Consider the following 27,255-nt stretch of genomic DNA (forward strand, 5'->3'; position numbering starts at 1 on the left):
AATTGTATTTACATACAATCCTACGGGGGAAATTGCTTCGGTTCACAACCAAATCGGTTTACGACCAGAGTTTTGGAACAAATTATGGTCGTGAACCGAGGTTCCACAGTACATCCATCCATCCATTCATTTTCCAACCTGTTGAATCCGAACACAGGGTCACGGGGGTCTGCTGGAGCCAATCCCAGCCAATATAGGGCGCAAGGCAGGGAACCAATCCCGGGCAGGGCGCCAACCCACCGCAGATATATATACATATACACATATATATATATACAAACACACATACATATATAAACATATACATATACATATACTTATAAGATAACTTCAATAATTTCATAGTTTCTGTGTGTTTTCGATGTCCTGCAAGATGGTGTATTATCAGTTTTGGAGGTTGCTGCTTTAACCTTTTGGGCACAGCAACAGCTGCACAGCTCATAAACTGCGTTTTTAACAGGTGGACGAATCGTGTATTTTGGATTATATAGGGCTGCTATTATGCCATTAAAGATTTCTACAATTGTTGTAGTGAGTGCAATCGAGACTTTATGGATTTTATCTGCATTAACATTGTTCATCTTTAAGTAACTGACCTTGCTGCATGGGTGACTTGTCTGACTACAAGGTAATAGCATGCTTGCCTGCATGAACTGTTAATAATGCACAGTTGTTCATAACTTACAAAATATTATTTCTAATGGCTAATGGTGTAACTTATTGAATAACAGTGTTCCCCAACACGGCACGTATTTCTCTGGCTTTGAACATCCGTACGGCAGCTGATTAAACTGTGTTGTCCATCCGGGTGCCATTTCACTTTATTCCGTACAACTGGTATCGTCTATAATTTCAAAACTTTTATTTACAATTTATTGCGTCTGGCTCAGTTTTGTCTTTGTTTTCCCCATATTTTATAATCATACTTTGGACTGTTAAGTCCAACCTGTTTAATGCGATTAGCAGAAGCTAGCACAAGTCACCAGTAGCTATCTGTTTTTTCTTGCCCTTGCACTGTTCAAAGACCACCTCTTGCACTTTCACGGGATTAATACCCCCTTCCAGTTACCACCAGGCATTTGGAGCATTACAATTATATATATATATTTATATTGTCACAGAAGGCTGGGGGTCAGACCCAGCCAGGACGCCTGGAAGGACCGGGAGGTGGTCTATACGTCCCCCTGAGGGGATCACGAGGACGGAGCAAGGAGGCTCAAACCCACTGGGGCCCGTGGCCACCACCAGGGGGCACCCCAAGCGTCGTGGAGCCCGGGAGATCGACACTTCCGCCACACCTGGGAAGGTGGAGGATGGACCTCCAGTGCTTCCGGGTGCAAGGGCAGCACATGGAATCGTTTAAACCAGATCGGCCCCAAGGCATTCATATTTTTCCAAAGCAGTTCTGGTCTCCATCGGCATCTGTAGCTGAGTCGAAAAACACCATCCCATACTATTAGTTAACGATTAACACATTTCTATATGTATTGTAAGCATACAATACAACTGATAATATGTTGCGCTTATTTATCTGGTGTACCGACATTTTTGCGCGTTTAACGGCTGAAATCCAACGTGGTTTGTGCCCTTCAGAATGAAAACAGTGTGCATTTACCTTTTTAATAAAAGGCGAGCTTTTAAGCCTGAGAAATCACCCCGTAAATGCACACGTTTAATTGCACGTGTTAATATGTATGCTTACACAGTATTAAAAGACACTCAACAATTAACGTCATTTACCTTCGTTCCCGCGTTTGAGTCGTGCTGTAAATTTTTACTGTGAAATATAATTGACAAATAATTTGGCGAATGAACTTGTGAAGAAGGTGGAGCTGGAGTATTACTTCACTTCATTAACGAAAATGCCGTGATGTGCGGAAGGGCGGGGGGAGTGTGGGGGTTGACGGAGAATGTTTTCTTCAGCGCTCTTTGGGGCTCTTCCTTGTTTTCAGTTCACGTGATTACGTAGGAGGCGTGATGACGCGATACGCGACTCCGCCTCCTCCATTACAGTATATGGACAAATAAGAGGTTCCAGTTATGACCATTACACGTAGAATTTCGAAATGAAACCTGCCTAACTTTTGTAAGTAAGCTGTAAGGAATGGCCTGCCAAATTTCAGCCTTCCACCTACATGGGAAGTTGGAGAATTAGTGATGAGTGAGTGAGTGAGTGAGTGAGTGAGGGCTTTGCCTTTTATTAGTATAGACTAGCAAAATACCCGCGCTTCGCAGCGGAGAAGTAGTGTGTTAAAGAGGTTATGTAAACATATATATACATATACATATATATATACAGTACATATCTACATATACACATATCTACATATACATATATATACATACATATACACATCCACATATACATATATATACATATACAAATTTACACATCTACATATATATATATATACACATGTACATATATATACATATGCACATATATATATATATATATAAATATAGACATACATATATACATACATACATTGAAATATATATATATATATATATATAGCAAAATACCCGCGCTTCGCAGCGGAGAAGTAGTGTGTTAAAGAGGTTATGTAAACATATATATACATATACATATATACATATATACACATATCTACATATACATATATATACATGTATACATATATATATATACAGTATATACATATACACATCCACATATATATACATATATATATATATATATACTAGCAAAATACCCGCGCTTCGCAGCGGAGAAGTAGTGTGTTAAAGAGGTTATGTAAACATATATATACATAAACATATATACATATATATATATATATACATATACACATCCACATATATATATACATATATCAACATATATAAACACATACAGACACATATATACATATACATATTTGTATATCTACATATATATACACATATATACATATACATACATATCTATCTACATACATACACATATATCCAATCCAATCCATTTTCCAACCTGCTGAATCCGAACACAGGGTCACGGGGGTCTGCTGGAGCCAATCCCAGCCAACACAGGGCACAAGGCAGGAAACAATCCTGGGCAGGGTGCCAACCCACCGCAGTACACACATATCTATCTATCTATCTATCTATCTATATATATACACACATACATACATACATATCTATCTATATATATATATAGCTGATTACCCAGTGGATTCGCTCACTGAGTGCAAGAGAAAAAAATAAAATGTATGTATAAAATAAGTTTAATTGCCAAATTTATTTTTCCACAAATAAAGGGCACTTACAATAACATAGAAATCAATATAAACAACATTAACATCATTATCATATGAGAATATGAAGTAATATATAAGAAGCACATTGCATATAAATATAAATAATTAATATATATATATATATATACACATATATTATATTTATATATATATTTATATACACACATATATTTTATATATGATGCGTATGGTGTATTCACTCCATGTTATCGTGCATTGCGCTGTCAGTGGTATTTTGATAAAAGAATTTGAACAACATATAAGAAGCGTATAAATTATTAAACAGTAAAACATTAACATTTAAGAAGTAAAGTTACATTAAGTACAACTGCAGTGCCTTTGGGTATACCTCATTTTTTGTTTGCCCATTACATGCTTAAATGTATACATTTTTTGGTGCACCTACCCGACAACACGCGACATATAACCGAGCGTGGGAGAAGCATGGATTTTAAACACGCGTTGAGTTCATCTGCTGGTCTCCCTCGTGGAATAACTGGTAATGTTTGACTAAAATCTACAGCGAGTAAAACGACATTACCTCCTATTTTTTTTTTTACGATCTCTGAGATCTTGCTTTTTTCGGTTCAAGGCTTCATAAGCTCTTTTATGTTGTATGGTGTCCTTATCCCAAACCATCATCTTTGAATGTTGCAAGACTTTCGCCTTGTATGTAGATCGGGGTAATTACATTCATTGCATTCCTAGTCTGAATCACAATCTGATTGTATGGGTGGTTACCTGGCACTGTAGGGTTGCCACCCGTCCTTTAAAATACGGAATCGTGCCGCGTTTGAGAATGAAATTGCGCGTCCCGTTTTGAATCAATACTGGACGGGATTTATCCCGTATTTTTTTTATAATTTTTTTTTTAAAGCAGCGTCTCATGCAAATCATCCCACAGGCATTTTATGAAGATGCCTCCTTTCCTACTTTTGATTGGGTAATACTTGATGTCATCGTTAGTTTGATTGGTCTTTTTAACTGTCCAGTGAGGAGGGCGTGTCTTTTAAGTAGAGTCTGCAAAGTGTTGGCACTGAGATGTGGCGTCAGCGCCATAGTTGAAGCCCCTAACGTTGCGGTCAGCAAGTCGGCTAACATCTGCCATGTGCCGTCTTTCAGTTGCGAGAAGCAGATCATAGAATGGTTGAAACTGTTGCCCCTAACGTTGCGCCACGGTGTGTGGTTCGTTTATACCTCGTGTCTTCTCATTAAACTTTTATCTCGCGAATATGTTATTGCAATCCGCAGCGCGAGCGTTTCTATAAACTTAATTTAAACTTACGTTTTACACCGTGCTTTGTTTCCCTTATGAACATGGTTGTATGCTTAACTCGCTCCGTTCTCAATTGTTTAATTAATTTTTTGCTCTTCGCTGTTTGCGGCTCTTCCTCCATTTCCCCCTACTTCGTTCTTTTATCTTGCGAATATGTTATTGCAATCCTTAACGGGAGCGTTTCAATAAATTGATTGAAAATAGTTTTGCATTTACCTTTTTAGTAAAAGGCGAGCTTTTAAGCCTGAGAAATCACCTCGTAAATGCACACGTTTAATTGCACATGTGTTAATATGTATGGTTACACAGTATTAAAAGACAGTGAACAACGTCAGTTACCTTTGTTCCCGCGTTTGATAAAAGGTGAGCTTTTAAGCCTGAGAAATCACCCCGTAAATGCACACGTTTAATTGCACGTGTTAATATGTATGCTTACACAATATTAAAAGATAGTCAAAAATTAACGTCATTTACCTTCGTTCCCGCGTGTGACTCGTGCTGTAAATCTCTTCCTTGTTTTTAGTTCACGTGATTACGTAGGAGGCGTGATGACGCGATACGTGACTCCGCCTCCTCCATTACAGTGTATGGACAAAAAATATGTTCCAGTTATGACCATTACGCTTTGAATTTCAAAATGAAACCTGCCTAACTTTTGTAAGTAAGCTGTAAGGAATGAGCCTGCCAAATTTCAGCCTTCCACCTACACGGGAAGTTGGAGAATTAGTGATGAGTCAGTCAGTCAGTCAGTGAGTGAGTCAGTCAGTCAGTCAGTGAGGGCTTTGCCTTTTATTATTCTAGATATATATACACATATCAACATATATATACACATACATATACACACATACATAAACACACACATATACATCCATCCATCCATCCATCCTCTTCATATATGAGAAAGTCAATTCACCTGCCTGTGCTGCAAAATACAAAAGTAATGTAACAAATTGTACTTCAGATGTTGCAAGTTGCTGGAATAAAGGCATAAGTAAAATAGATAAATATGTATTATACACATAGGAACTATTCATTTATTTTCATTTTAGTCATCTGCAGCAAACCTTTATAAATGAGGGTTTCTCCTTTTTAGATAGTGCAAACTGTTTCTTCTTCATTGAGGTTTTCTCTTGGAGAGCTTTTTTCATTTCATTGAAAATTAAAGCAGCAGCTGCCAAAATATGTAGCTTTCTTATTAATTTTTCAACATTGTGTAAAATAACTTTATAAAGTAACATAAAAAGTTTAAATACTGGTTATCCTTTTACACTAAAATATTACTAAAGAGATACAAAAAAAGTAAAATGCATATGTTCTTTTTCTTTAAGGAGATTAAATATTACTGAAGAAAGAAAAAAAAAAAAACATCCAAATGGGGCTATGCATACGAACTTAAAAGGTTTAAATAAAACAGAAATATATAGTTTTATTTTTACTTCCTTAATTTGTGGAGGGTGTATCCTGTAGCAAAGCCCTAACTTTTTTCGTGAAAGCCCGTTTCAGTCAATAAGTCTTAAAAACAGGTGTAAAGATATTGACAATAAGCTACGCAAACCCACCAAGACATGGAATCGTTTAAATCAAGTATCATTACATCTTCCTTTCTTAAAGAGAAGTAAGGCAGTACTTATAAGCTTACATATATATATATATATATATATATATATATATATATATATATATGTATATATATATATATGGAAGAGAAGGTCTGTGATACATACATATATATATATATCTATATCTATATTAAGGATCTGTTTTTTTGTGAAGCAGCCTTAACACAGCTTTTCCGCTGTTTTATAAACGAACGCCAAGGAAGGAGCCTTTTTATTAAATGCAAGGGTTCTTCGCTTTTTTTTTTCTTTTTTTACGATTGTTATAGTTCTGTTTGTATACCACGTTGTCAGTTCAGCACTCCGGTTATAATATGACCAAGCCGTGCAAGCACACTCTTGAGAATGCAACGTATAGTTGTACAGGAGAAAAGCAATCTTGCCTGAAATCAATGGCAACTTTTTGTAGGTCTATGAGCTTAATTTAAACTTTAGGTTTACACGGTGCTTTCTTTCTGAAGTACCTGCACTCATGAATATGCCTGTATGCGTCAGTCGCTCAAATCCCCGCGCTTCGCACCAGCGAAGTACTGCTTTTAAATTTTTATTAAGAAGAAAAGAAAACCTTTTTAAATTGAGAGAAAATATACCAATAACAATTTGTTAAGGATCTGTTTTTTTGTGAAGCTGCCTTTACTCGAGTGATCACTTCGAGCTGACTTGCTGGATAACCATAAGCGTTACCTGGTAGGTAATCACCCATACAATCAGATTGTGAATCAGACTACGAATGCCGTGAATGTAATTACCCCGATCTATATGCTGTCAAATAAACGAACCACACGCCGTGGCGCAATTTTAGGGGCTTCGCCTCTAGCGCTGACATCCGAGGTTCGATTCCCGTAAGGGAGTGAAGTGAGCGCTTCGCACCGGCGAAGTACAGTAATCCCTCCTCCATCGCGGGGGTTGCGTTCCAGAGCCACCCGCGAAATAAGAAAATCCGCGAAGTAGAAACCATATGTTTATATGGTTATTTTTATATTGTCATGCTTGGGTCACAGATTTGCGCAGAAACACAGGAGGTTGTAGAGAGACAGGAACGTTATTCAAACACTGCAAACAAACATTTGTCTCTTTTTCAAAAGTTTAAACTGTGCTCCATGACAAGACAGAGATGACAGTTCCGTCTCACAATTAAAAGAATGCAAACATATTTTCCTCTTCAAAGGAGTGCGCGTCAGGAGCAGAGTCTGTCAGAAAGACAGAGAAAAGCAAACAGATCAATAGGGCTGTTTACTTTTAAGTATGCGAAGCACTGCGGCACAAAGCTGTTGAAGACGGCAGCTCACACCCCCTCCGTCAGGAGCAGGGAGAGAGAGACAGAGTTTGTTTTTCAAGCACAAATCAATACGTGCCCTTCGAGCTTTTAAGTATGCGAAGCACTGTGCAGCATGTCGTTTCACTAAGCAGCTGCACAAAAGATAGTAACGTGAAGATAATCTTTCAGCATTTTTAGACGAGCGTCCGTATCGCCTAGGTGTGCGAACAGCCCCCCTGCTCACACCCCCTACGTCAGAATCAGAGAAAGCGCAAGAGAGAGAAAGAGAAAAGTAAGCTGGGTAGCTTCTCAGCCATCTGCCAATAGCGTCCCTTGTATGAAATCAACTGGGCAAACCAACTGAGGAAGCATGTACCAGAAATTAAAAGACCCATTGTCTGCAGAAACCCGCGAAGCAGCAAAAAATCCGCGATATATATTTAAATATGCTTACATATAAAATCCGCGATGGAGTGAAGCCGCGAAAGGCGAAGCGCGATATAGCGAGGGATTACTGTACTGCTTTTAAATTTTTATTAAGAAGAAAACAAAACCTTTTTAAATTAAGTCTTAAAAAGAGCTGTAAAGATATTGACAATAAGCTACGCAAACCCACCAAGACATGCAATCGTTTAAATCAAGGCTCGAGTCGAAAAACACCATCCCATAATATTAGTTAACGATTAACACATTTCTATATGTATAGTAAGCATACAATACAACTGATAATATGTTGCGCTTATTTATCTGGTGTACCGACATTTTTGCTTGTTTAACGGCTGAAATCCAACGTGGTTTGTGCCCTTCAGAATGAAAACAGTTTGCATTTATCTTTTTAATAAAAGGCGAGCTTTTAAGCCTGAGAAATAACTCTGTAAATGCACACGTTTAATTGCACGTGTTAATATGTATGCTTACACGAACTTAAAAGGTTTAAATAAAACAGAAATATATACCTTTTATTTTTACTTCCTTAACTTGTGGAGGGTGTATCCTGTAGCAAAGCCCTAACTTTTTTCGTGAAAGCCTATTTCAGTCAGTAAGTTTTAAAAACAGGTGTAAAGATATTGACAATAAGCTACGCAAACTCACCAAGACATGGAATCGTTTAAATCAAGGCGCGAGTCGAAAAACACTATCCCATACTATTAGTTAACGATTAACACATTTCTATATGTATTGTAAGCATACAATACAACTGATAATATGTTGCACTTATTTATCTGGTGTACCGACATTTTTGCGCGTTTAACGGCTGAAATTCAACGTGGTTTGTGCCCTTCAGAATGAAAACAGTTAGCATTTACCTTTTTAATAAAAGGCGAGCTTTTAAGCCTGAGAAATCACCCCGTAAATGCTCACATTTAATTGCATATGTGTTAATATGTATGCTTACACAGTATTAAAAGACACTCAACAACGTCATTTACCTTTGTTCCCGCGTTTGATAAAAGGCGAGCTTTTAAGCCTGAGAAATCACCCCGTAAATGCACACGTTTAATTGCACATGTGTTAATATGTATGCTTACAGAGTATTAAAAGACACTCAAAAATTAACGTCATTTACCTTCGTTCCCGCGTTTGACTCGTGCTGTAAATCTCTTCCTTGTTTTTAGTTCACGTGATTACGTAGGAGGCGTGATGACGCGATACGTGACTCCACCTCCTCCATTAGAGTATATGGACAAAAAACAGGTTCCAGTTATGACCATTACGCGTAGAATTTCGAAATGAAACCTGCCTAACTTTTGTAAGTAAGCTGTAAGGAATGAGCCTGCCAAATTTCAGCCTTCTACCTACACGGGAAGTTGGAGAATTAGTGATGAGTCAGTCAGTCAGTGAGGGCTTTGCCTTTTATTAGTATAGATATATATATTTATATATATGTATATATATATATATATATATATATATATATGTGTGTGTGTGTGTGTGTGTGTGTGTGTGTATAATTTGCCCGTGACCCTGTAGTTGGGATATAGCGGGTTGGATACTGGATGGATGGATATACTGTATATAATTGAGTCATTGGGTTAAAGTAAATAAATGTCTCCATTTTTGTTTAAAACTAGTCATAACTGGGCAAAACATTTTTCCATTTAAACCCTGATCAAGTTTAACGGAAAAAGGCTCTTTTTATAATAATAAAAGACAAGAGAGACAAAGTTCTTGCAAGAAGCAGAATGTACCTGATGTGGGTGAATGGAGGTTGTGTATTTCAGGAACTATTACGGCAAAGAGTGTGGTGGCATAGTGGTTAGCACACTTACCCGGTGATGGGAAGTAAAGGTTCAAGCTTGTATGTTTTCTTTGTCGAGTCAGTATATTCTCTGTGACTGAGTAGTTTTTTCTGGGAATGCGTTCTTGTTGTGGAATTGTGCTATGTGATTTCCCGATGGTTGGATTTACCTTGTTGTTGCTGAATCGGGTCGGCCCGGAAATATTACTTTGGCATGAAGTGGGACAAAATCTAGTAAAGAAAAATAAAAAGAAGATTAAATACTGTTATTCATAGTCTGGGGTGGCAGATGCTCTTATATGTCATTATTTGTAAGTCTGTGTCTATTAAATGTCTATGCTTATTTGTCAGCGACTAATCAATAATGTGAAGCAGATCCTAAAGATGGAGGATGCCCCACATAATAGCATAGTAATAGGGGATCATATCCAAATTTAATATGCAGTACTGTGACGATGCGGGTTCTGCTCCATGCTTCCATCGGCTGTTAGGGAGCCCTTGAACCCAACGCCGTCGGTAATATCACCGATGAGCTAGCCAGGGGTGTCGAACTCCGGTCCTGGAGGGCCGCAGTGGGTACAGGTTTTCCTTCTAACCATCTCCTTAATTAGTGATCAGTTTTTGCTGCTAATTAACTTCTTATGCCTTTGTTTTAATTGATGTGACTCAGACCCCTTAGTTGTTTCTTTGTCCTTAATTAGCAGCCAAACAATAATGAGACACAAAACAAGCAGCCACATGACCAGCTCCCCTGTGCCCATCACACCATAGCTGAAAATAAAGAAGGGTGAAGGTCTCAGTAAAACAGACAATCAACAGTTTTGGAAATGTCTGCTGTGGCAGAACGAGAGCAGCAACAAGCCATGGAGTTAAATGACGGGTTCAATTAACAAGAATCAGCATTTCATTAAGAAAGTGGTTGGAGTGAAATTGGTTGGAGTTTGAATCCCCAGTTTAATTGATAATCTGTTGACTCGTTTCACATCTAATTTCTGTTTGGCTGTCATTTAATGAAGAAAAGAATCAATTCAGGGGACTGAATCCTTAAAACAGGGCTAAAGAAAAGAAGTTAATTAGCAGTGAAAACTGGTCACTTGTAATGAAAAAGGTTAGAATGAAAACCTGCAGCCACTGCGGCCCTCCAGGCCTGGAGTTTGACACCTGTGAGCTAGACAGTGAGGCAATAAACATTGAGCAAGGGGATGATGTATAAGTGCAAAGTGCTTTTATTCAAATAAATCCAACGTGCAACTGTGCAAAGTTCAATAAATAAATAATCCTTAAAACATGTGGAAGTTCAAATCAATAAATAGAAAAACTCTTCTAAAAATAATGAGATTAAAAATCCTACAAGAAGAATCCTTTAAAATTACAAAGCCCGGTGTCTTCCTTTAAAACATGGTGGCTCCCCTGCTACTCCAATCTGGGCTGCTTGACAGGAGAGTCGCCTACCTGCAGGAACAGCTGCCTTTCATTCAGGTCCGGTAGCCCTCCGATCCTTGGCTTTGTCGGGCTCCCAACCGGACCAAGACTTGGGTTATTTCCCAGCGGCCAAGGCGCTCACGCTGGGGCTACACCAGCCCAAAGCCTTCTCGACTCCCGCTCCTTCTATGGTCAAGTCGATTCCTCCACTGGTCACTCCAGCTACTTTCTCAGCTCCACTGAGTGTCGGGCAAACACTCCCCGCCGTGGGTTCTCTTCCCAGCCGCCTGCTTTCACTAATACGAGCCTGCTCTCGCTCGCTCGCTCTCCTTCCTCACACCGGCTTTCTCCACCTGCTTCCTGCTACCTCCCGTTCTCTCTTTCCTTCCTTTTACTTCTTTTTGTTTTTCCTCTCATTAACCGGCTCGCGCTTCCCTATATATGCGGAGAGGACATAGCAGCTGCAGCCCATTAGCCACAGGAACAATCACGGATGTGGGCAGTCTCTCACCTGTGCACTTAGGCGAGAAACACCCACACCGCAGATCGTCCTGCGGCTCGCTACAGCTACCACGCCCCCTCGCTAAGCCGTGAGCGCGGGGATTATTTATTTAAAAACAAAACGGCCTTTGCTGGAAGAGCTGTGGACCCATAACACCACATTCCACCCTCCATAAGACTCCAGTTGCATGGGAAGGCTCCACGCCACTACCAACCCTATGCAACTGGAGACCAGGTCCACAGCTCGGCCACTCTACACTGCACTAAAACAATAAAAGCACTAAAACCATTAATCCCACAATAAAACCAACCCAAGCCCCCCTTCATAAAAACAGGACATTAAAAGAATAAGAACTTTAAAAGACAAATAAAACCAGCAATAAATAAATGCCCATAAAAAGCTCTGTCCTTTAAAAATGTCCTCCGGGCTTTATAACCTTAAAGGATTACTTCTTGGTGGATTTTTAATCTCATTATTTTTAGAAGAGTTTTTCTATTTATTGATTTTAACCTCCACGTTTCATTTTATGGATTATTTATTTAATGAAGACTTTGAAACACTGCATTTGACGTGAACTTTGCACAGTTGCACTTTTGTTTTGATTGTTTAATAAAAGCACTTTTGCACAATTATACATCATCCCCTTGCTCATTGTTATTGCCTCACTGTCTAGCTCAGGGGTAGGCAACGTCGGTCCTGGAGTGCCACAGTATGTGCAGGTTTTTGTTCCAACCCAGTTCCTTAACGAGAACTCAATTATTGCTGATGAAGCACATATTGCTTAAGTGACATTTTAATGCTTCATTTTAGTGGTCTCGCTTGTTAAGGTTCTCCAACCTTAATTGCTTATTTCAATCTTAAACTGCTGCATTCAGTGTTTTAATTGCTCCTTATTAGCAATAAGATGTAAAACAGGGGTAGGCAATGTCGGTCCTGGTGAGCCGCAGTGGCTACAGGTTTTCATTCCAACCCAATTGCTTAATTAGAAACCAATCATTGCCAATCTCAGACCTTATTTAATTTTATGGCTTGTTAGTCTGTGCAATGTAAGGCTTTTATATCGTAGATTTTTTTCCTTTCCAAGGATATCATCCAAATGATTTGAAGCCTAAAACAGATAATTTTCAGTCTGTCACATTTTTCTATTAAGTGTTTTATTAAATCAAACCGTGCATGATGAACACACACAGATGTAATTGGAAAAAAGCTAGCTGGAGAACTGCTGGCTGCTTTGTCTTTTACATCTTATTGCTAATAAGGAGCAATTAAAACACTGAATGCAGCAGTTTAAGATTGAAAAAAGCAATTAAGGTTGGAGAACCTTAACAAGCGAGACCACTAAAATGAAGCATTAAAATGTCACTTAAGCAATATGTGCTTCATCAGCAATAATTGAGTTCTCGTTAAGGAACTGGGTTGGAACAAAAACCTGCACATACTGTGGCACTCCAGGATCGACGTTGCCTACCCCTGGTCTAGCTCATCGGTGACATTACTGACGATGTTGGGTTCAAGGGCTTCCTAACAGAAGAAGGGAGCATGGAGCCGAACCCGCATCGTCAAAAGTACACCCCCAAAATTTGTTGGGGTTACATTCTTAGAGCACCCGTGAATTGTGAAAAACAATGAATTTTGGATGTGGTTAAAAAAATGCCTATTTTTATAGTTTAAACCCTAAATATTCCCCCAAAACACTTTAATTTAATTTCAAACTCAGCTTAATACATTACCTCAAAAAAAGAATGTAAAGGTAAACCTGTATACTGTACTGCTATGTCTCCCGCAGGGCTAGAATGTAAAATACCGATGTTACTGCTATATGTACTGTAGTTCATGCAAGCGAGTTTTCATTGCCAGAAGCCTTAGAAGGTGCAGGGCGTTTCGATGACATCTTGGGGCTTTAACCCTTAAACTGCCACATACTCGGGGGTTAATGCATCCCTGGACGCCAAATACTTTTTTGCTTCACTTTAAGTAAACATCACAATTCACAAAGAAAAAGTGAAATTTTAATAGAACACATTTTATTTTCCCATGCAAAGAGCATCACAATTACTGCAACACTGATCACTTTACACACTTAATGAACTGTAAAAACTATTTAAAAAAACTACTGGAACAATATGTACAAAGTGCAACTGACGCCATGGAAGAAATTAATCGAGCCAACTGCTCTTGAACTGACTGCACGCAAACACACAGAGGTAAACGCTGACGCTATCTCAATCCCAGAGACAGTAAGGATGCAGTGTGTCACGCTTGGGTCACAGAATTGCACAGGAGCACAGGAGATTGTAGAGACAGGAACTTTATTCAAACACTTCAAACAAACAAACATGTCTCTTTCATAAGTAAAACGACCACAGTATGCAGTTAGTTATCGATTAAAGAATAGACAAACATCATAGGGGAGCCCAACCCCCAACAGGGGCAGAGGATGTCTGGGGGAGGAGAGCGAAACAAAGCAATCAGTCAAAAAGGACAAGTGCTGTTCAGGCTTTTAAGTCAGCTCCTGTGTGCTCACAGATGGCACTGGGAAACGACTGTAGCTGGTTGTGGTGGTTTAAGGGTTAAGAGGAAGAAAATGGAAAACACAAGAACACTCAGCTGGAGATGCATCACAGTCAATCAGCAGCAAGGAGAAATGAATAACGCTGTAGCGGTCCAGTGCCGCTAAGATTCACACTGCGATTGTCATTGCCAGCAAAGGGTTTTCAACCAAGTATTAGAAATGAACATTTTATTTCCAGTTATTTAATTTGTCCAATTACTTTTGAGCCCCTGAAATGAAGGGATTGTGATAAAAAAATGCTTTAGTTGCCTCACATTTTTATGCAATCATTTTGTTCACCCCACTGAATTAAAGCTGAAAGTCTGCACTTCAACTGCATCTGAGTTGTTTCATTTAAAATTCATTGTGGTAATGTACTGAACCAAAATTAGAAAAAAGTTGTCTCTGTCCAAATATTTATGGACCTAACTGTATATAAATTGTAATCTGAAGAGGAATACAACATCCTATAGTGAAGTTGGGGAGGATAATAATTGTAGCAATAGATATGGAATAGCATCTGATTTGTGTTACAACTATTGTAACTCATTTAAAGGGATCAGACACCAAAGGGTGGGCACAACTGCAAAATGGGGATTGTACTATATATAGAAAGAGTATAAAGCCATGGAACATTGCCTGGCACACCTTTGAAGCTGACGGACGGAAGGGAGATACTGTCATCCGATCCGGAAAATCCTTCTAATGCAGCGATGAAAATGGCAGACTCTATACATTAGGCCCCCACTTCTGTGACGGTCTTGTCATGGCTTCCTCGTCTGTTATGTCACGTAAACCATCATTAAAGAAAACCAAGTTATTTCTCCTATGTAATTTCTTACCGCCGTATCACTAAGGGAGGGGTATTGCCTTTTTATGTTATATCTATATAGTTTCGGGTTATGTAACATGCCGCAATTACAAAAGAAGTTATTCCAACATGGGAGCTATTGCCTCCTGCTGGAGACAGATACTAAAAGAATGATCTAATAGATAAAATGGTAGTCAGTAAATATACATATTTTAAATCATTACATAGCAGTCATTTAAAAGATGCACAAGCTAGTTCGAGAATAGTTCTAAATGATAAAGTTTAGGTAGTCCTGAGTGCTAGCTTATTTAATGTGTTAGCTGTGGACGAAGGTTCGAGGCAAACAGCAGGCAGACAGCAGATGTAGAGTAAAAAAACAATTTCTTTATTCTTGGTGAGCAGAGAGACCACTGCAGCCCCTGTCAGCTTGTGTCACTGACAGTTACCAGCAAATAGCCCAATCTTCCGGGGGGGTGAGTTCCCTTTTATAATTGATACATCTTACAGAGACAGCTTATCATGAGACAAGGTTACACAATTCTTTGGGGGGGTTCAGTAATATGCCCAAATGTTACAACACATTTGTTCAAAACAACTTAAGAAGAAGTGAAAGAACCTATTACTGTTGATTAAACAAAATCACAGATATTGAAAAAATAAAAAGAGTAGCAGTTTTACTGAGTACAGACTAAGAGTCAGCAGTTTGACAGAAATGTTGTAAGTTTGTCCTTTTAGCTTTGTGTACACACTTAATTTTTATATGTAAGTCTTATTAATACACAATTAATCTTTAACTCATTAGTTTAAGTAAGTCATATCAATAAACAATCCATAGCTTATTAATACAAACTAGTAATATACTTATACTGTTAAAATGATTATACAGGTAATGATTTTTCTCTTTCTCATAGCTCACACAATTCAGATTTTAACTTGTAGTTGAACTCTAAGTTCCTATATTATTATATTGTTTAATTAATAGTTTAGTATTGTGAGTTTGAGCATTAATTCTTCATATGGTATATTTCTATGCATATACAATTGGTTTTTTGCTTATTTTATTCTTGTTTATAACAAAAAAGGGTGCATTTCCCTGGCAGGATGCATGTTGTTAGACTTTAAACTAATGAAACAAATGGTCACATCAATGAAGCAAACATACTGTTGTCTTGGTTAAACAAGAAGTAGTCTTTTGTCTGTTTTGTCAAAAATATTTAGCAATACATTATCTGTTACGCAAATGTCTAGAAAGCATATTCTACTTCTTCTACTTCTTCTTCTTTTGGCTGCTCCCATTCGGGGTTGCCACAGCATATCCTCTTTTTCCATATCCTTCTTTCCTCTGTATCTTGCTTTGTTACATACATCACCTGCATGTCTTCTCTCACCAGATCCATAAACCTCCTCTTAGGCCTTCCTCTATTCCTCTTACTGGCAGCTACATTATTAGTATCCTTTTACAAATATATCCAACATCTCTTCCCACACATGTCCAAACCAATGTAATCTCAGCTCTCTTTGTCTCCAAACTGTCCATCCTTAACTGACCCTCTAATGTACTACTAATAATGTCCATCCTCACCATATCCAATGTAAATATTAACATTTTTAACTCTGTTACCTCCACCTCTGTCTCCTGTTTTTTGGTCAGTGCCACCGTCTCCAACCCATTTAACATAGCTGGTCTCACTACCGTCCTCTAGATCTTCCCTTTCACTCTTGCTGATATCTGTTTGTCACAAGTCACTCCTGACACTCCCCTACACCCACTCCTCCCTGCCTGCACTCTGTTCTTCACCTCTCTTCCACACATTACTCTGTACTGTTAATCCCAGGTATTTAAACATCATCCATCTTTGCCAGCTCTTCTCACTGCATCATCAACACCACTCTGACCTCCCTCTCATTTGCACACATGTATTCTGTCTTCTTCCTACTGACTTTCATTCCTCTCCTCTCTAGAGCATATCTCCACCTCTCCAGGGTCTCCTTGACCTGCTCCCTACTCTCGCTCATCATAGTCCATGGGGACTCCTGTCTAATCTTGTCTGTCAGCCTGTCCATCACCATTGCAAATTAGAATGGGCTCAGAGCCGATCCCTGATGTAATCTCGCCTCTACCTTGAATGCATCCATCACTCCTACCGTCGATCTCACCAATGTCACACTTTGCTTGTACATGTCCTGTGTAACTCTTACATACTTCGCTGCCACTCCCGACTTCTTTATAGACTACAATCAACTCCTCTCGAGGCACCCTGTCGTATGCTTTCTCCAGGTCCACAAAGATGCAATGCAACTCCTTCTGGCCTTCTCTGTACTTCTTCAACACTCGCAGAGCAAACATCGCATCTGTGGTGCTCTTTCCTGGCATAAAACCATACTGCTGCTCACTAATCATCACCTTCCTTTGTAACCGAGCTTCCACTACTCTTTCCCATAACTTCATGCTGTGGCTTGTCAGTTTTATCCCTCTGTAGTTACTACAGCTCTGCACATTGGTACCAGTACACTTCTTCTCTATTCCTCAGGCATCCCCTCACTTTTCAAGATTACATTCATCATTCTGAAACACCTCCAAGCTTCCACAGGTAGAAAGCATATTTTTTCTTTGGGAAATTTAACTGGATGCTTTCTGAGGCAACACTTAACATTTTTGCACAGTTGTTGAACATTTCCAAAATGAGGGCAAAACTGAAAACACTTCTGATAGCTTTTTTCTGTGTATGTACTGTGTACTCATCTCAGTTGACATACTAGACAAATACTGTATTTTGTCTCATTTGAATCAGATTTTAAACCCCTTTTTCATTTCGAATTTCAAAATCTAGTCAAAAGTCAAGCAAAATAACACCTTTTATTGGCTAACTACAAAGATCATGACAGAGCCATTCTCTTAGTTACAAAAGTTAATGAACATTCTATGAAGTGTATTATTGTTCAGTTTTACTGCTGCTTCTCTTAATAGGTTAGGCTCATAACATTTTGATCAACCCTTATGTGTATTCTTATGAGTAAGCTTTTTACATAATTGTGTAGGATTTTATTTGATTAATAATCAATAAGACACTCCTCAGGTCATAGGTGACTTAAATGCAACCACTGGCACTGACAGGGCTGGGTATGAGGACTGTGTCAGTCCCCATGGGTCTGGTGACTGCTGTGAAAGTGGCTCCATGTTCCTTGACTTTGCAAAAGGTCAGGGGCTGCAGATCGCTGTATCCTGAGCCGCATCGTTTGACTTGGTACTCCAATACTGGTGGTGCGGTGAAGAAGAATGATCATATCCTCATGGGCAGATGCTGGAGCCTCTTACAAAACTGCAGCGTCTACAGAAGTGTCCAGTTTGTGAATTCTGACAACAGACTTCTTGTTGCTACTCTGAAGATCCAGCTTAGGTCCAGAAGGCTACCACCTACTAGGAAAATGAGGCTGGACCTGGCCAGACTCCAAGATCAGGCTGTTTCTAATGAATTTGCTCGCAGTTTATGTGAGGAACTTACGGACTTGGGTGCGACTACCGATTCTAATGTGATTTGGGAGACATTCTGTGACAAGACTCTGAAGGTTGCTGAGGGTTGTGTTGGTGTTAACCAGTGTTTCCAGAAGGAGATATTTCATCTTGCACGACTTTCTGGATATCATTGAGAGGAGTCACAGCGCATGGCTTGATGGTAACTCCAGTCTGTACCGGGAAGTGAAAAGACAGCTGCAAGGGCTCTGAGGGCATATAAGGAGGTGTTTGTTAGAGGAATTTGTAGGCAAGTGACACACCATCTATGGTCTAGTGACCTATGTCCTGCTTACAGAGGAATCGATGCATTATGCACAACCGAATCTGTTCCTCGGAGAGTTGCAGTCAGGGAAGCTGATGGAACAGTCCTTATGGATGACACTGCAGTTTTTACCCACTGGGCTGGCTACTTTCTGTTTAAAGCTGATCCTCCAGTTAGGATGTTGGATATCTCTGGGTCCACAGTTCTTGAGGCTTATCCTCCATTTAGCTGTGAAACACCCAATCTCACTGAGATTGCACAGGTGGTTAACCAGCTGAGGATAGGGAAGGCTACAGGGATCTGTGGTATCCAGGGTGAACTTCTCCAGGCTGGTGGTAAGGCTGTCCTCCAGGCATTGCAAGCAATTTTTGCTTCCATTTTGGAGACGGGTGTCATCCCAACTGACTGGAAAACAGGACTTGTCATCCCTATCTAAAAGGGAAGGGTGATCGCCTAGATTGCAGCAACTACAGTGGGATAACACTGCTCTCGGTGCAGGGTAAAGTCCTTGCTAGGGTCATCCTCAATAGGATCCGTGATCACTTACTCACCTACAAGTGACCGGAGCAGTTTGGTTTTATGCCTAAGAAGTCTATCATCGACCGTATCCTGGCACTGAGGGTTCTCATGGAGCACAAACGCGAATATCAGCAGAATTTATTTGCAGCCTTTTTCAATTATTGTAAAGCATTCGATTCAGTTGATTGAGCTTCCCTGTGGTACATCCCATCAAAGTTACTGGATGCCATGGCTGGCTTGTACACTGGAACTGTGTGTGCTGTGCAGAGTGGAGGCAGAACCTCTGCGTTTTTCCAGTATGTGTGGTATGTGTGTGTGTATGTGTTAGATTGGGTGTGTTTTGGAAGTACAGATGTTTTTGTTTAATTTATGTGCATTTTATATGCCGTCTGATCCTTGAGGGCTACAGTGGCTACTGGTATTCCTTTCTGACAATTTCTTAAACAGTGATTAATTTCTGCTGTTAATTGACGTCTTTTTTCCATTTTAATTGTCATGTTTTAACACTTATTCCTCTGAATTTCTTCTTTTTTCCTTAGATTTTAGCCAAATAAAAGTGAGATATGAAGTGAGCTAATAGATGACTTGCTAGATTGGGGCTTCAAACTCCAACCAATTTAAATCCAACTAGTTTCCTTACTAACTATAAGATGATGCTTATATTTAATTAATCCCATTATTCAATTCCATGGCTTGTTGGTGATCTTATTCTTCCACTCCAGACATTTCCAAAACTGTTCATTTTCTTTATTTTTAAGAGCAAAATCAAAATGCTAGATTAACTGGTTAAAAGCCCTTTTGCTCAGCACTTTGTTTTTTTGCTCTTCAGCATGATTCTAGATTCTATGGGTATCTACCCACTCTTCAATGAGCTGTAGACTCTACAGCCATCTTCCTTTTTCGATGTACATAAAATTCAAAAGGGACACCACTGGGAGTGATTGTGCAGTGCACCGGGCAGGCTGGAGTGAGACACTGGGTTTAACAATTTTTTGCTTCAGCAGCATTTTGGTACCAGTGCTGAGGTCTGAAAGCTGGTATTGGTACCAAAATCAAAATTTTTATACCAGTCCAATCATAGTTGGACACCCCTCTCATTTAAGGTACACACAGAAACATTTTGAAAATTAATGTTAAAATGGTTTGACTTTTTAAATTTAAGTATTTGCCTGCAGTCTCTTATACAGTCAACGTACTAGTTTCTTTTCTCTACTTTATTTTTCTGTTGCTACAGTGAGATAAGCCGATTAGACCTTGGCTTAACTGTTGAAGTCTGGAACAAGGGATTAATCTGGGACTCAATAGTGGGGACTGCTTGGATCCCTCTCCAGGACATCCGACAATCCAATGAGGTGAGTGATATATTGTTCTGTCATGATTCAGCCAGAATGTGTTCCCTAGCTTGTTTTTTTCTGTGTTTCTTTGTTCATTCTAAAGTATATTTTCATGTGTTTATTTGTATGTACAGGGTGAGCCAAAATGAAGAAATGAAGCACCACATTTCTCAAGGTCATTGCGCAAGGTAGAGGCAGCTGAGTGGGTTGAGGTAGGGGTCCTTGATAGGCGATCCCTTGTAATTTTCAGTTACAACATGTCTCAGTCTGGTACGCACCTTGCTTTCACTGTTGAAGCTTTCTTCATAAACAACAAATCCATCATCACTACGCAACACACCTTCCTAACACACTTCAGCATTCCTCCTAAAGGTGACGTCCCAAATCCAAAAACAATTCTTCAGTGGGTGGCTAAATTTAGACAGACGGGTACAACATTGTACAGAAAATCTCAAGGCTGTCCTCAGACTGTATGAACGCCTGAAAACATCCAAGCTATAAGGGCATCAATTTTGCAGTCTCCTAGACATTCAGCATGCAAATATGCTTCTACCGTAGGCATTTCCAACATGTGTTTGAGGAGGATTTTGCATGAGAACCTAAATTTCCATCCATACAAAATGATGGTAGTTCAGGAACTCACTGAGAGAGCCTGGGAGAGCCATAGAGAGTTGTGCGTGAACATTCTGCCAACCATTCTTCAAGATGCTATCATCAAGTGCAGGGAAAAGGGACATTTCCATTTGAATGGTTTCATAAATAAGCAAAACCTTTGCTGTTGGGTTGAAACCAACCCTTGTGAACTTCATCAGAGACCCCTGCACAGTGAGAGTGTTACATTTTGGTGTGCTGTTGCACAATTTGGCATTGTAGGCCCTTACTTTTTTGAGGAGCGGGGAGCAACAATCACTGTCACTTCTGAATATTGCATTGAAATACTAGTGAACGTTTTGTGGCTCCAACTGGTATAAATGGATGTGGTAGTTGCCTGGTTTCAACAAGATGGAGCAACAGCTCATATGGTTAGGAGGTCTATGCAAGTTTTGCGAGAGATGTGTCTGGGGAAACTGATCTCCCTGCGTAGTGATGTCAGGTGGCCTTCACGTTTGCTTGATCTCACTCTTGATTTCTTCTTGTGGAGCTATCTCAATTCGAAGGTATACACACACCGACCTCAAAACCTTGAAGCCCTTAAGGATGCTATTTACCACGAAATTGCCACTTTTCCCCTTGAAATGGCCGAACAAATCATGCAAGCATTCAGAAATTGTCTCGAAGAGTATATCGCTAATTATGGGCACCACTTTAAAGACATCATTTTTAAAACACAGTGAAAAAATCTTTCTTGTGTCATAATGAAGTTTATTTTATGTTGTAGTGTTTTTGTAGAATAAACGTTTGAAATGTGGTACTTCTTTTTGGCTCACCCTGTATATATGTACAGTTGATTCTCAACATTCATGCACTTAACTATCGCAACTTCAAGTATTTGTATGATTTTATTTGTATCTTTATTCATGTGGTAGTCACACACATTTTTGGGCTTCACAGATGCAGTACATGTGCAGTACAGAAAAAAAACGAGAGCCGCGAATCATGTTAGTTTGAGTAGCAGCTAGTATTCACTCTACAGTTATCTGTGCATTTCTTGCATTTTTTTTGTTGTATTGCTTAAAAGTGTAAGTTTTGTATTGAATTATGTCCCAAAGACTGTGGTGTTATGGGTCCACAGCTCTTCCATCAAAGGCCATTCATTTTTTTTAATAAATAATCGCCGCGCTCGTGGCTTAGGAGGGGGCGTGGTGGTTGTAGCAAACCGCAGGGCGATCTGCGGTGTGGGCGGTTCTCACCTAAGAGCACAGGTGAGAGACTGCCCACATCCGTGATTGCTCCTGTGGCTAATATGCTGCAGCTATGTCCCTCGGTATAAAGGGGAGCGCGAGCCGGTTAAAAGGGGGAAAAAAGAGAAAAGAAGTAAGAGAAAAAGTAGAAGAGGAAAAAGAAACGGAGGTTGCAGGAAGCAGCAGGAGGAGAAAGTCGGTGAGGGAGAACGAGTGAGTACAGGTTCACGGGCAGCTGTACTGGTAGCTTGGGTGTATGGCCGACACCCGAAGTGTAGCAGCAGTGGTCGCTCCCGCAGAGTTGTTTCTGCAGGGCGGGAGTGACCAGAAGATGGATGACTCTCCGCGGAAGGCAGCGGGAGTTGGACTTGGGGCGAGTATTCCACAGCATGAGCACCCTGGTTGCTGTGGAACCCAAGTCACTGGCTGGAAGAGCCTACCGGAGCCAGGGATCGGTGAGGCAATCCAAATAGCGGAAGCAGGCAGAAAGAAGGACAGCTGCAAGGAGGGCGATTCTCCTGTAGAGCGCCCATACGGGTATAGCAGGGGAGTTGCCAGAGGACAGAAGACACTGGGCTTTTTGATTTTAACATTGTTACTTCCTGTACTGTTTTACCTCGTGGTTTTTAGAAGAGTTTATTGATTTTAACCTCCACTTTTCATTTAATGGATTATTTATTTATTTATTGAAGGAACTTCACTATTGCACTTTGTTTGCACTTTGGATTTGTTTTAATAAAAGCACTATTGCACTTGTTATACACCATTCCTTTGCTCAATTGTTTATTGCCCCACTGTCTAGCTCATCGGTGACATTACCGACGGTGTTGGGTTCAAGGGCTCCCAAACAGAAGATGGGAGCATGGAGCCGAACCCACATCGTCACATTTGGTGGCAGCGGTGGGATGAGCTAGCAGTGGGGACAGAAGAGGAAACAGAGCAGCAAGCGGGATTGGTACCTGACTTTGTAAAGGACCCATGTACCCAAGCCGGAGGAGGACATTTTTATGGACAGAGCTTTTTATGGACATTTATTTATTGCTGGTTTTTATTTGTCTTTTAAAGAGTTCTTATTCTTTTAATGTCCTGTTTTAATGAAGGGGGGGGCTTGGGTTGATTTTATTGTGGGGATTGATTGTTTTAGTGCTTTTATTTTAGTGCAGTGTAGAGTGGCCGAGCTGTGGACCTGGTCTCCAGTTGCATTGGGTTGGTAGTGTAGTGGTGTGGAGCCTTCCCATGCAACTGGAGTTTTATGGAGGGTGGAATGTGGTATTATGGGTCCACAGCTCTTGCAGCAAAGGCCGTTTTATTTAAATAAATAATCACCGCGCTCGTGGCTGAGGAGGGGGCGTGGTGGTTGTAGCAAACCACAGGGCGATCTGCGGTGTGGGCGGTTCTCACCTAAGTGCACAGGTGAGAGACTGCCCACATCCGTGATTGCTCCTGTGGCTAATATGCTGCAGCTGCTATGTCCCTCGGTATAAAGGGAAGTGCGAGCCGGTTAAAAGGGGGGAAAAAAGAGAAAAGAAGTAAGAGAAAAAGTAGAAGAGGAAAAAGAAACGGAGGTTGCAGGAAGCAGCAGGAGGAGAAAGTCGGTGAGGGAGAACGAGTGAGTACAGGTTCACGGGCAGCTGTACTGGTAGCTTGGGTGTATGGCCGACACCCGAAGTGTAGCAGCAGTGGTCGCTCCCACAGAGTTGTTTCTGCAAGGCGGGAGTGACCAGAAGATGGATGACTCTCCGTGGAAGGCAGCGGGAGTTGGACTTGGGGCGAGTATTCCACAGCATGAGCGCCCTGGTTGCTGTGGAACCCAAGTCGCTGGCTGGAAGAGCCTACCGGAGCCAGGGATCAGTGAGGCAATCCAAATAGCGGAAGCAGGCAGAAAGAAGGACAGCTGCAAGGAGGGCGATTCTCCTGTAGAGCGCCCATACGGGTATAGCAGGGGAGTTGCCAGAGGACAGAAGACACTGGGCTTTTTGATTTTAACATTGTTACTTCCTGTACTGTTTTACCTCTTGGTTTTTAGAAGAGTTTATTGATTTTAACCTCCACTTTTCATTTAATGGATTATTTATTTATTTATTGAAGGAACTGCACTATTGCACTTTGTTTGCACTTTGGATTTGTTTTAATAAAAGCACTTTGCACTTGTTAACCATCCTCTTGCTCAATTGTTTATTGCCCCACTGTCTAGCTCATCGGTGACATTACCGACGGTGTTGGGTTCAAGGGCTCCCAAACAACCGATGGGAGCATGGAGCTGAACCCTCATCGTCACAAAGACATAGTGCAAAAACTTCTGGTAAAACCTTCCAAGAGTGCAAAGTCAGTGATATGCCTTCACAATGATTCATTGAGAAACATTTGAGGAGAGTCCATCATTGTGTGTACTGGTTTTTTGGTATTCTGGATTTTTGCTTGTGTTTTGCAGTTACAGCTCAGGATCTACTGTAACTTGGGGAATTTTTTGCTTTGGATTATGTTTTTCACAAATCTAGTTGTGTTTTACTGAATTGTATTTTTGCTGAAATAAGTCAAACTATAACACTTTTCTTGCAGTAATAGTGTGATTTGACAAAATTGCACAGTGAACTGTGTTGTTTCTGCATTAAGGGCCTGTCAGGAACAGCCCCACCAGATGGTGGAAAAAGTATGACTGTGACTGTTGATGGACTACAATCTTCAAGTCGTTCCACAGGTTTTCAATGGGGTTTAAGTCTGGCTTTCACTAGGCCATCCAAGGACATTCACTTTTTTATTCCTTAAGCCATTATGTGGTCTTCTTCCCATTGACAACTTTCTGGCAGAAGGCAGCAGGTTTTCCTCAAGAATGTGATGGTATTTTGCCCTATCCATATTTCCTTTTATCTTGAGAAGTGTTCCAGTTCCTGCTGCAGTGAAACACCCACACAACAGGATCCTACCACTTTTTTGCTTTACTGTAGGTATGGCGTTCTTTGAATGGTACGCTGTTTTGGCTTTTTGCCAGATATACTGTTTGGCATTGAGTTTGACTTTGGTCTTGTCTGATCATAACACCTATTTCCATTTCGCTTCAGAATCTTCAAGGTGCATTTTGGCAAAGCTCAACTGAGACTTCATGTGGCCTTTCTTGAGGAGTGGCTTTTTTCTTGCAACCCTCTCATGCAAGTCACATTTGTGGAGCATTTGTGATATTGTTGTCACATGCACACTATGACCACTCTTTCCTGTAACCTTTTAAAAGTTGCCATAGGCCTGTTGATAGCCTCTGTGACCAGTTTCCTCCTTGCTCTTCCATCCAGTTTAGAGGGATGCCAGATCCAGGAATATTTGTAGTAGTACCAAATACTTTAAACTTATTATGGACTTTACTGTGCTACTAGGAATTCATAAAGCCTTTGAATTGTTTTGTATCCATCACCTGACATGTGCCTGCCCACATCTTTATCGCTGAGATTTTTTGACTGTGCCTTGCCACCTATAGTTAGATAGTTTGCTTTCAGTTGCACTTACAGAAACTGGAATGCTCAAGGAATAGCTGTTTTTATGCTAATCACAGAGCCAATTAGCTTGCTTTACAATGAAAAAGGTGAATGACTACAGTAATCCCTCCTCGATCGCCTCCTCGATCGCGGGGGTTGCGTTCCAGACTCCCCCGCGAAAGGTGAAAATCCGCGAAGTAGAAACCATATGTTTATATGGTTATTTTTATATTGTCATGCTTGGGTCACAGATTTGCACAGAAACACAGGAGGTTGTAGAGAGACAGGAACTTTATTCAAACACTGCAAACAAACATTTGTCTCTTTTTCAAAAGTTTAAACTGTGCTCCATGACAAGACAGAGATGATAGTTCCGTCTCACAATTAAAAGAATGCAAACATATCTTCCTCTTCAAAGGAGTGCACGTCAGGAGCAGAGAATGTCAGAGAGAGAGAGAAAAGCAAACAAATCAATAGGGCTGTTTTGCTTTTAAGTATGCGAAGCACCGCCACACAAAGCAGTTGCAAGGAAGGCAGCAGCTCACACCCCCTCCGTCAGGAGCAGAGAATGTCAGAGAGAGAGAGAGAGACAGATAAAAACAAACAATCAAAAATCAATACGTGCCCTTCGAGCTTTTAAGTATGCGAAGCACCGTGCAGCATGTCGCTTCACGAAGCAGCTGCACAGAAGGGAGCAACGTGAAGGTAATCTTTCAGCATTTTTAGACGAGCGTCCATATCGTCTAGGTGTGCGAACAGCCCCCCTGCTCACACCCCCTCCGTCAGGAGCAGAGAATGTCAGAGCAAGAGAGAGAGAGAGAGAAAAGTAAAAATCAAAAATCAGTACGTGCTGTTTGATCTTTTAAGTATGCAAAGCACCGTGCAGGAAGCATATCGCTTGATAAAGCAGCCATATATAAGCCCAGCAAAGAAGAGAGCAATGTGAAGGTAATCTTTCAGCGTTTTTTGAGGAGCAGCCGTATCCTCTAGGGGTGCGAAGAGCCCCTGTGCTCACAATATATTTGAGGAGTTTTATTTAATACGTAATACGCGCTCTGGTTGGGTAGCTTCTCAGCCATCTGCCAATAGCGTCCCTTGTATGAAATCAACTGGGCAAACCAACTGAGGAAGCACGTACCAGAAATTAAAAGACCCATTGTCCGCAGAAATCCGCGAACCAGCAAAAAATCTGCGATATATATTTAAATATGCTTACATATAAAATCCACGATAGAGTGAAGCTGCGAAAGTCGAAGCGCGATATAGCGAGGGATTACTGTACATCTGATTGACTTTCAAGTATTTTTAGGAGGGGGGTGATCCTTTAACCATCTCAGTGATTCTGTTTTTTTTTTTTTTTTTTATTTTGTTTTCTGAACT

General features: G+C 40.3%; 1 protein-coding gene across 1 annotated transcript in view; it reads left to right on the top strand.

Annotated features, from left to right (window-relative positions):
• LOC114654212 (protein unc-13 homolog B-like) overlaps positions 1 to 27,255 on the top strand; it is an 837,814-nt gene that overhangs the window by 191,923 nt on the left and 618,636 nt on the right. The window contains 1 exon segment of the mRNA XM_051929449.1: positions 20,471 to 20,588. Coding sequence (XP_051785409.1) covers positions 20,471 to 20,588 — 118 coding nt within the window.

The sequence above is a fragment of the Erpetoichthys calabaricus genome, chromosome 7 (genome assembly GCF_900747795.2).
Source record: "Erpetoichthys calabaricus chromosome 7, fErpCal1.3, whole genome shotgun sequence".
NCBI lineage: Eukaryota > Metazoa > Chordata > Cladistia > Polypteriformes > Polypteridae > Erpetoichthys > Erpetoichthys calabaricus.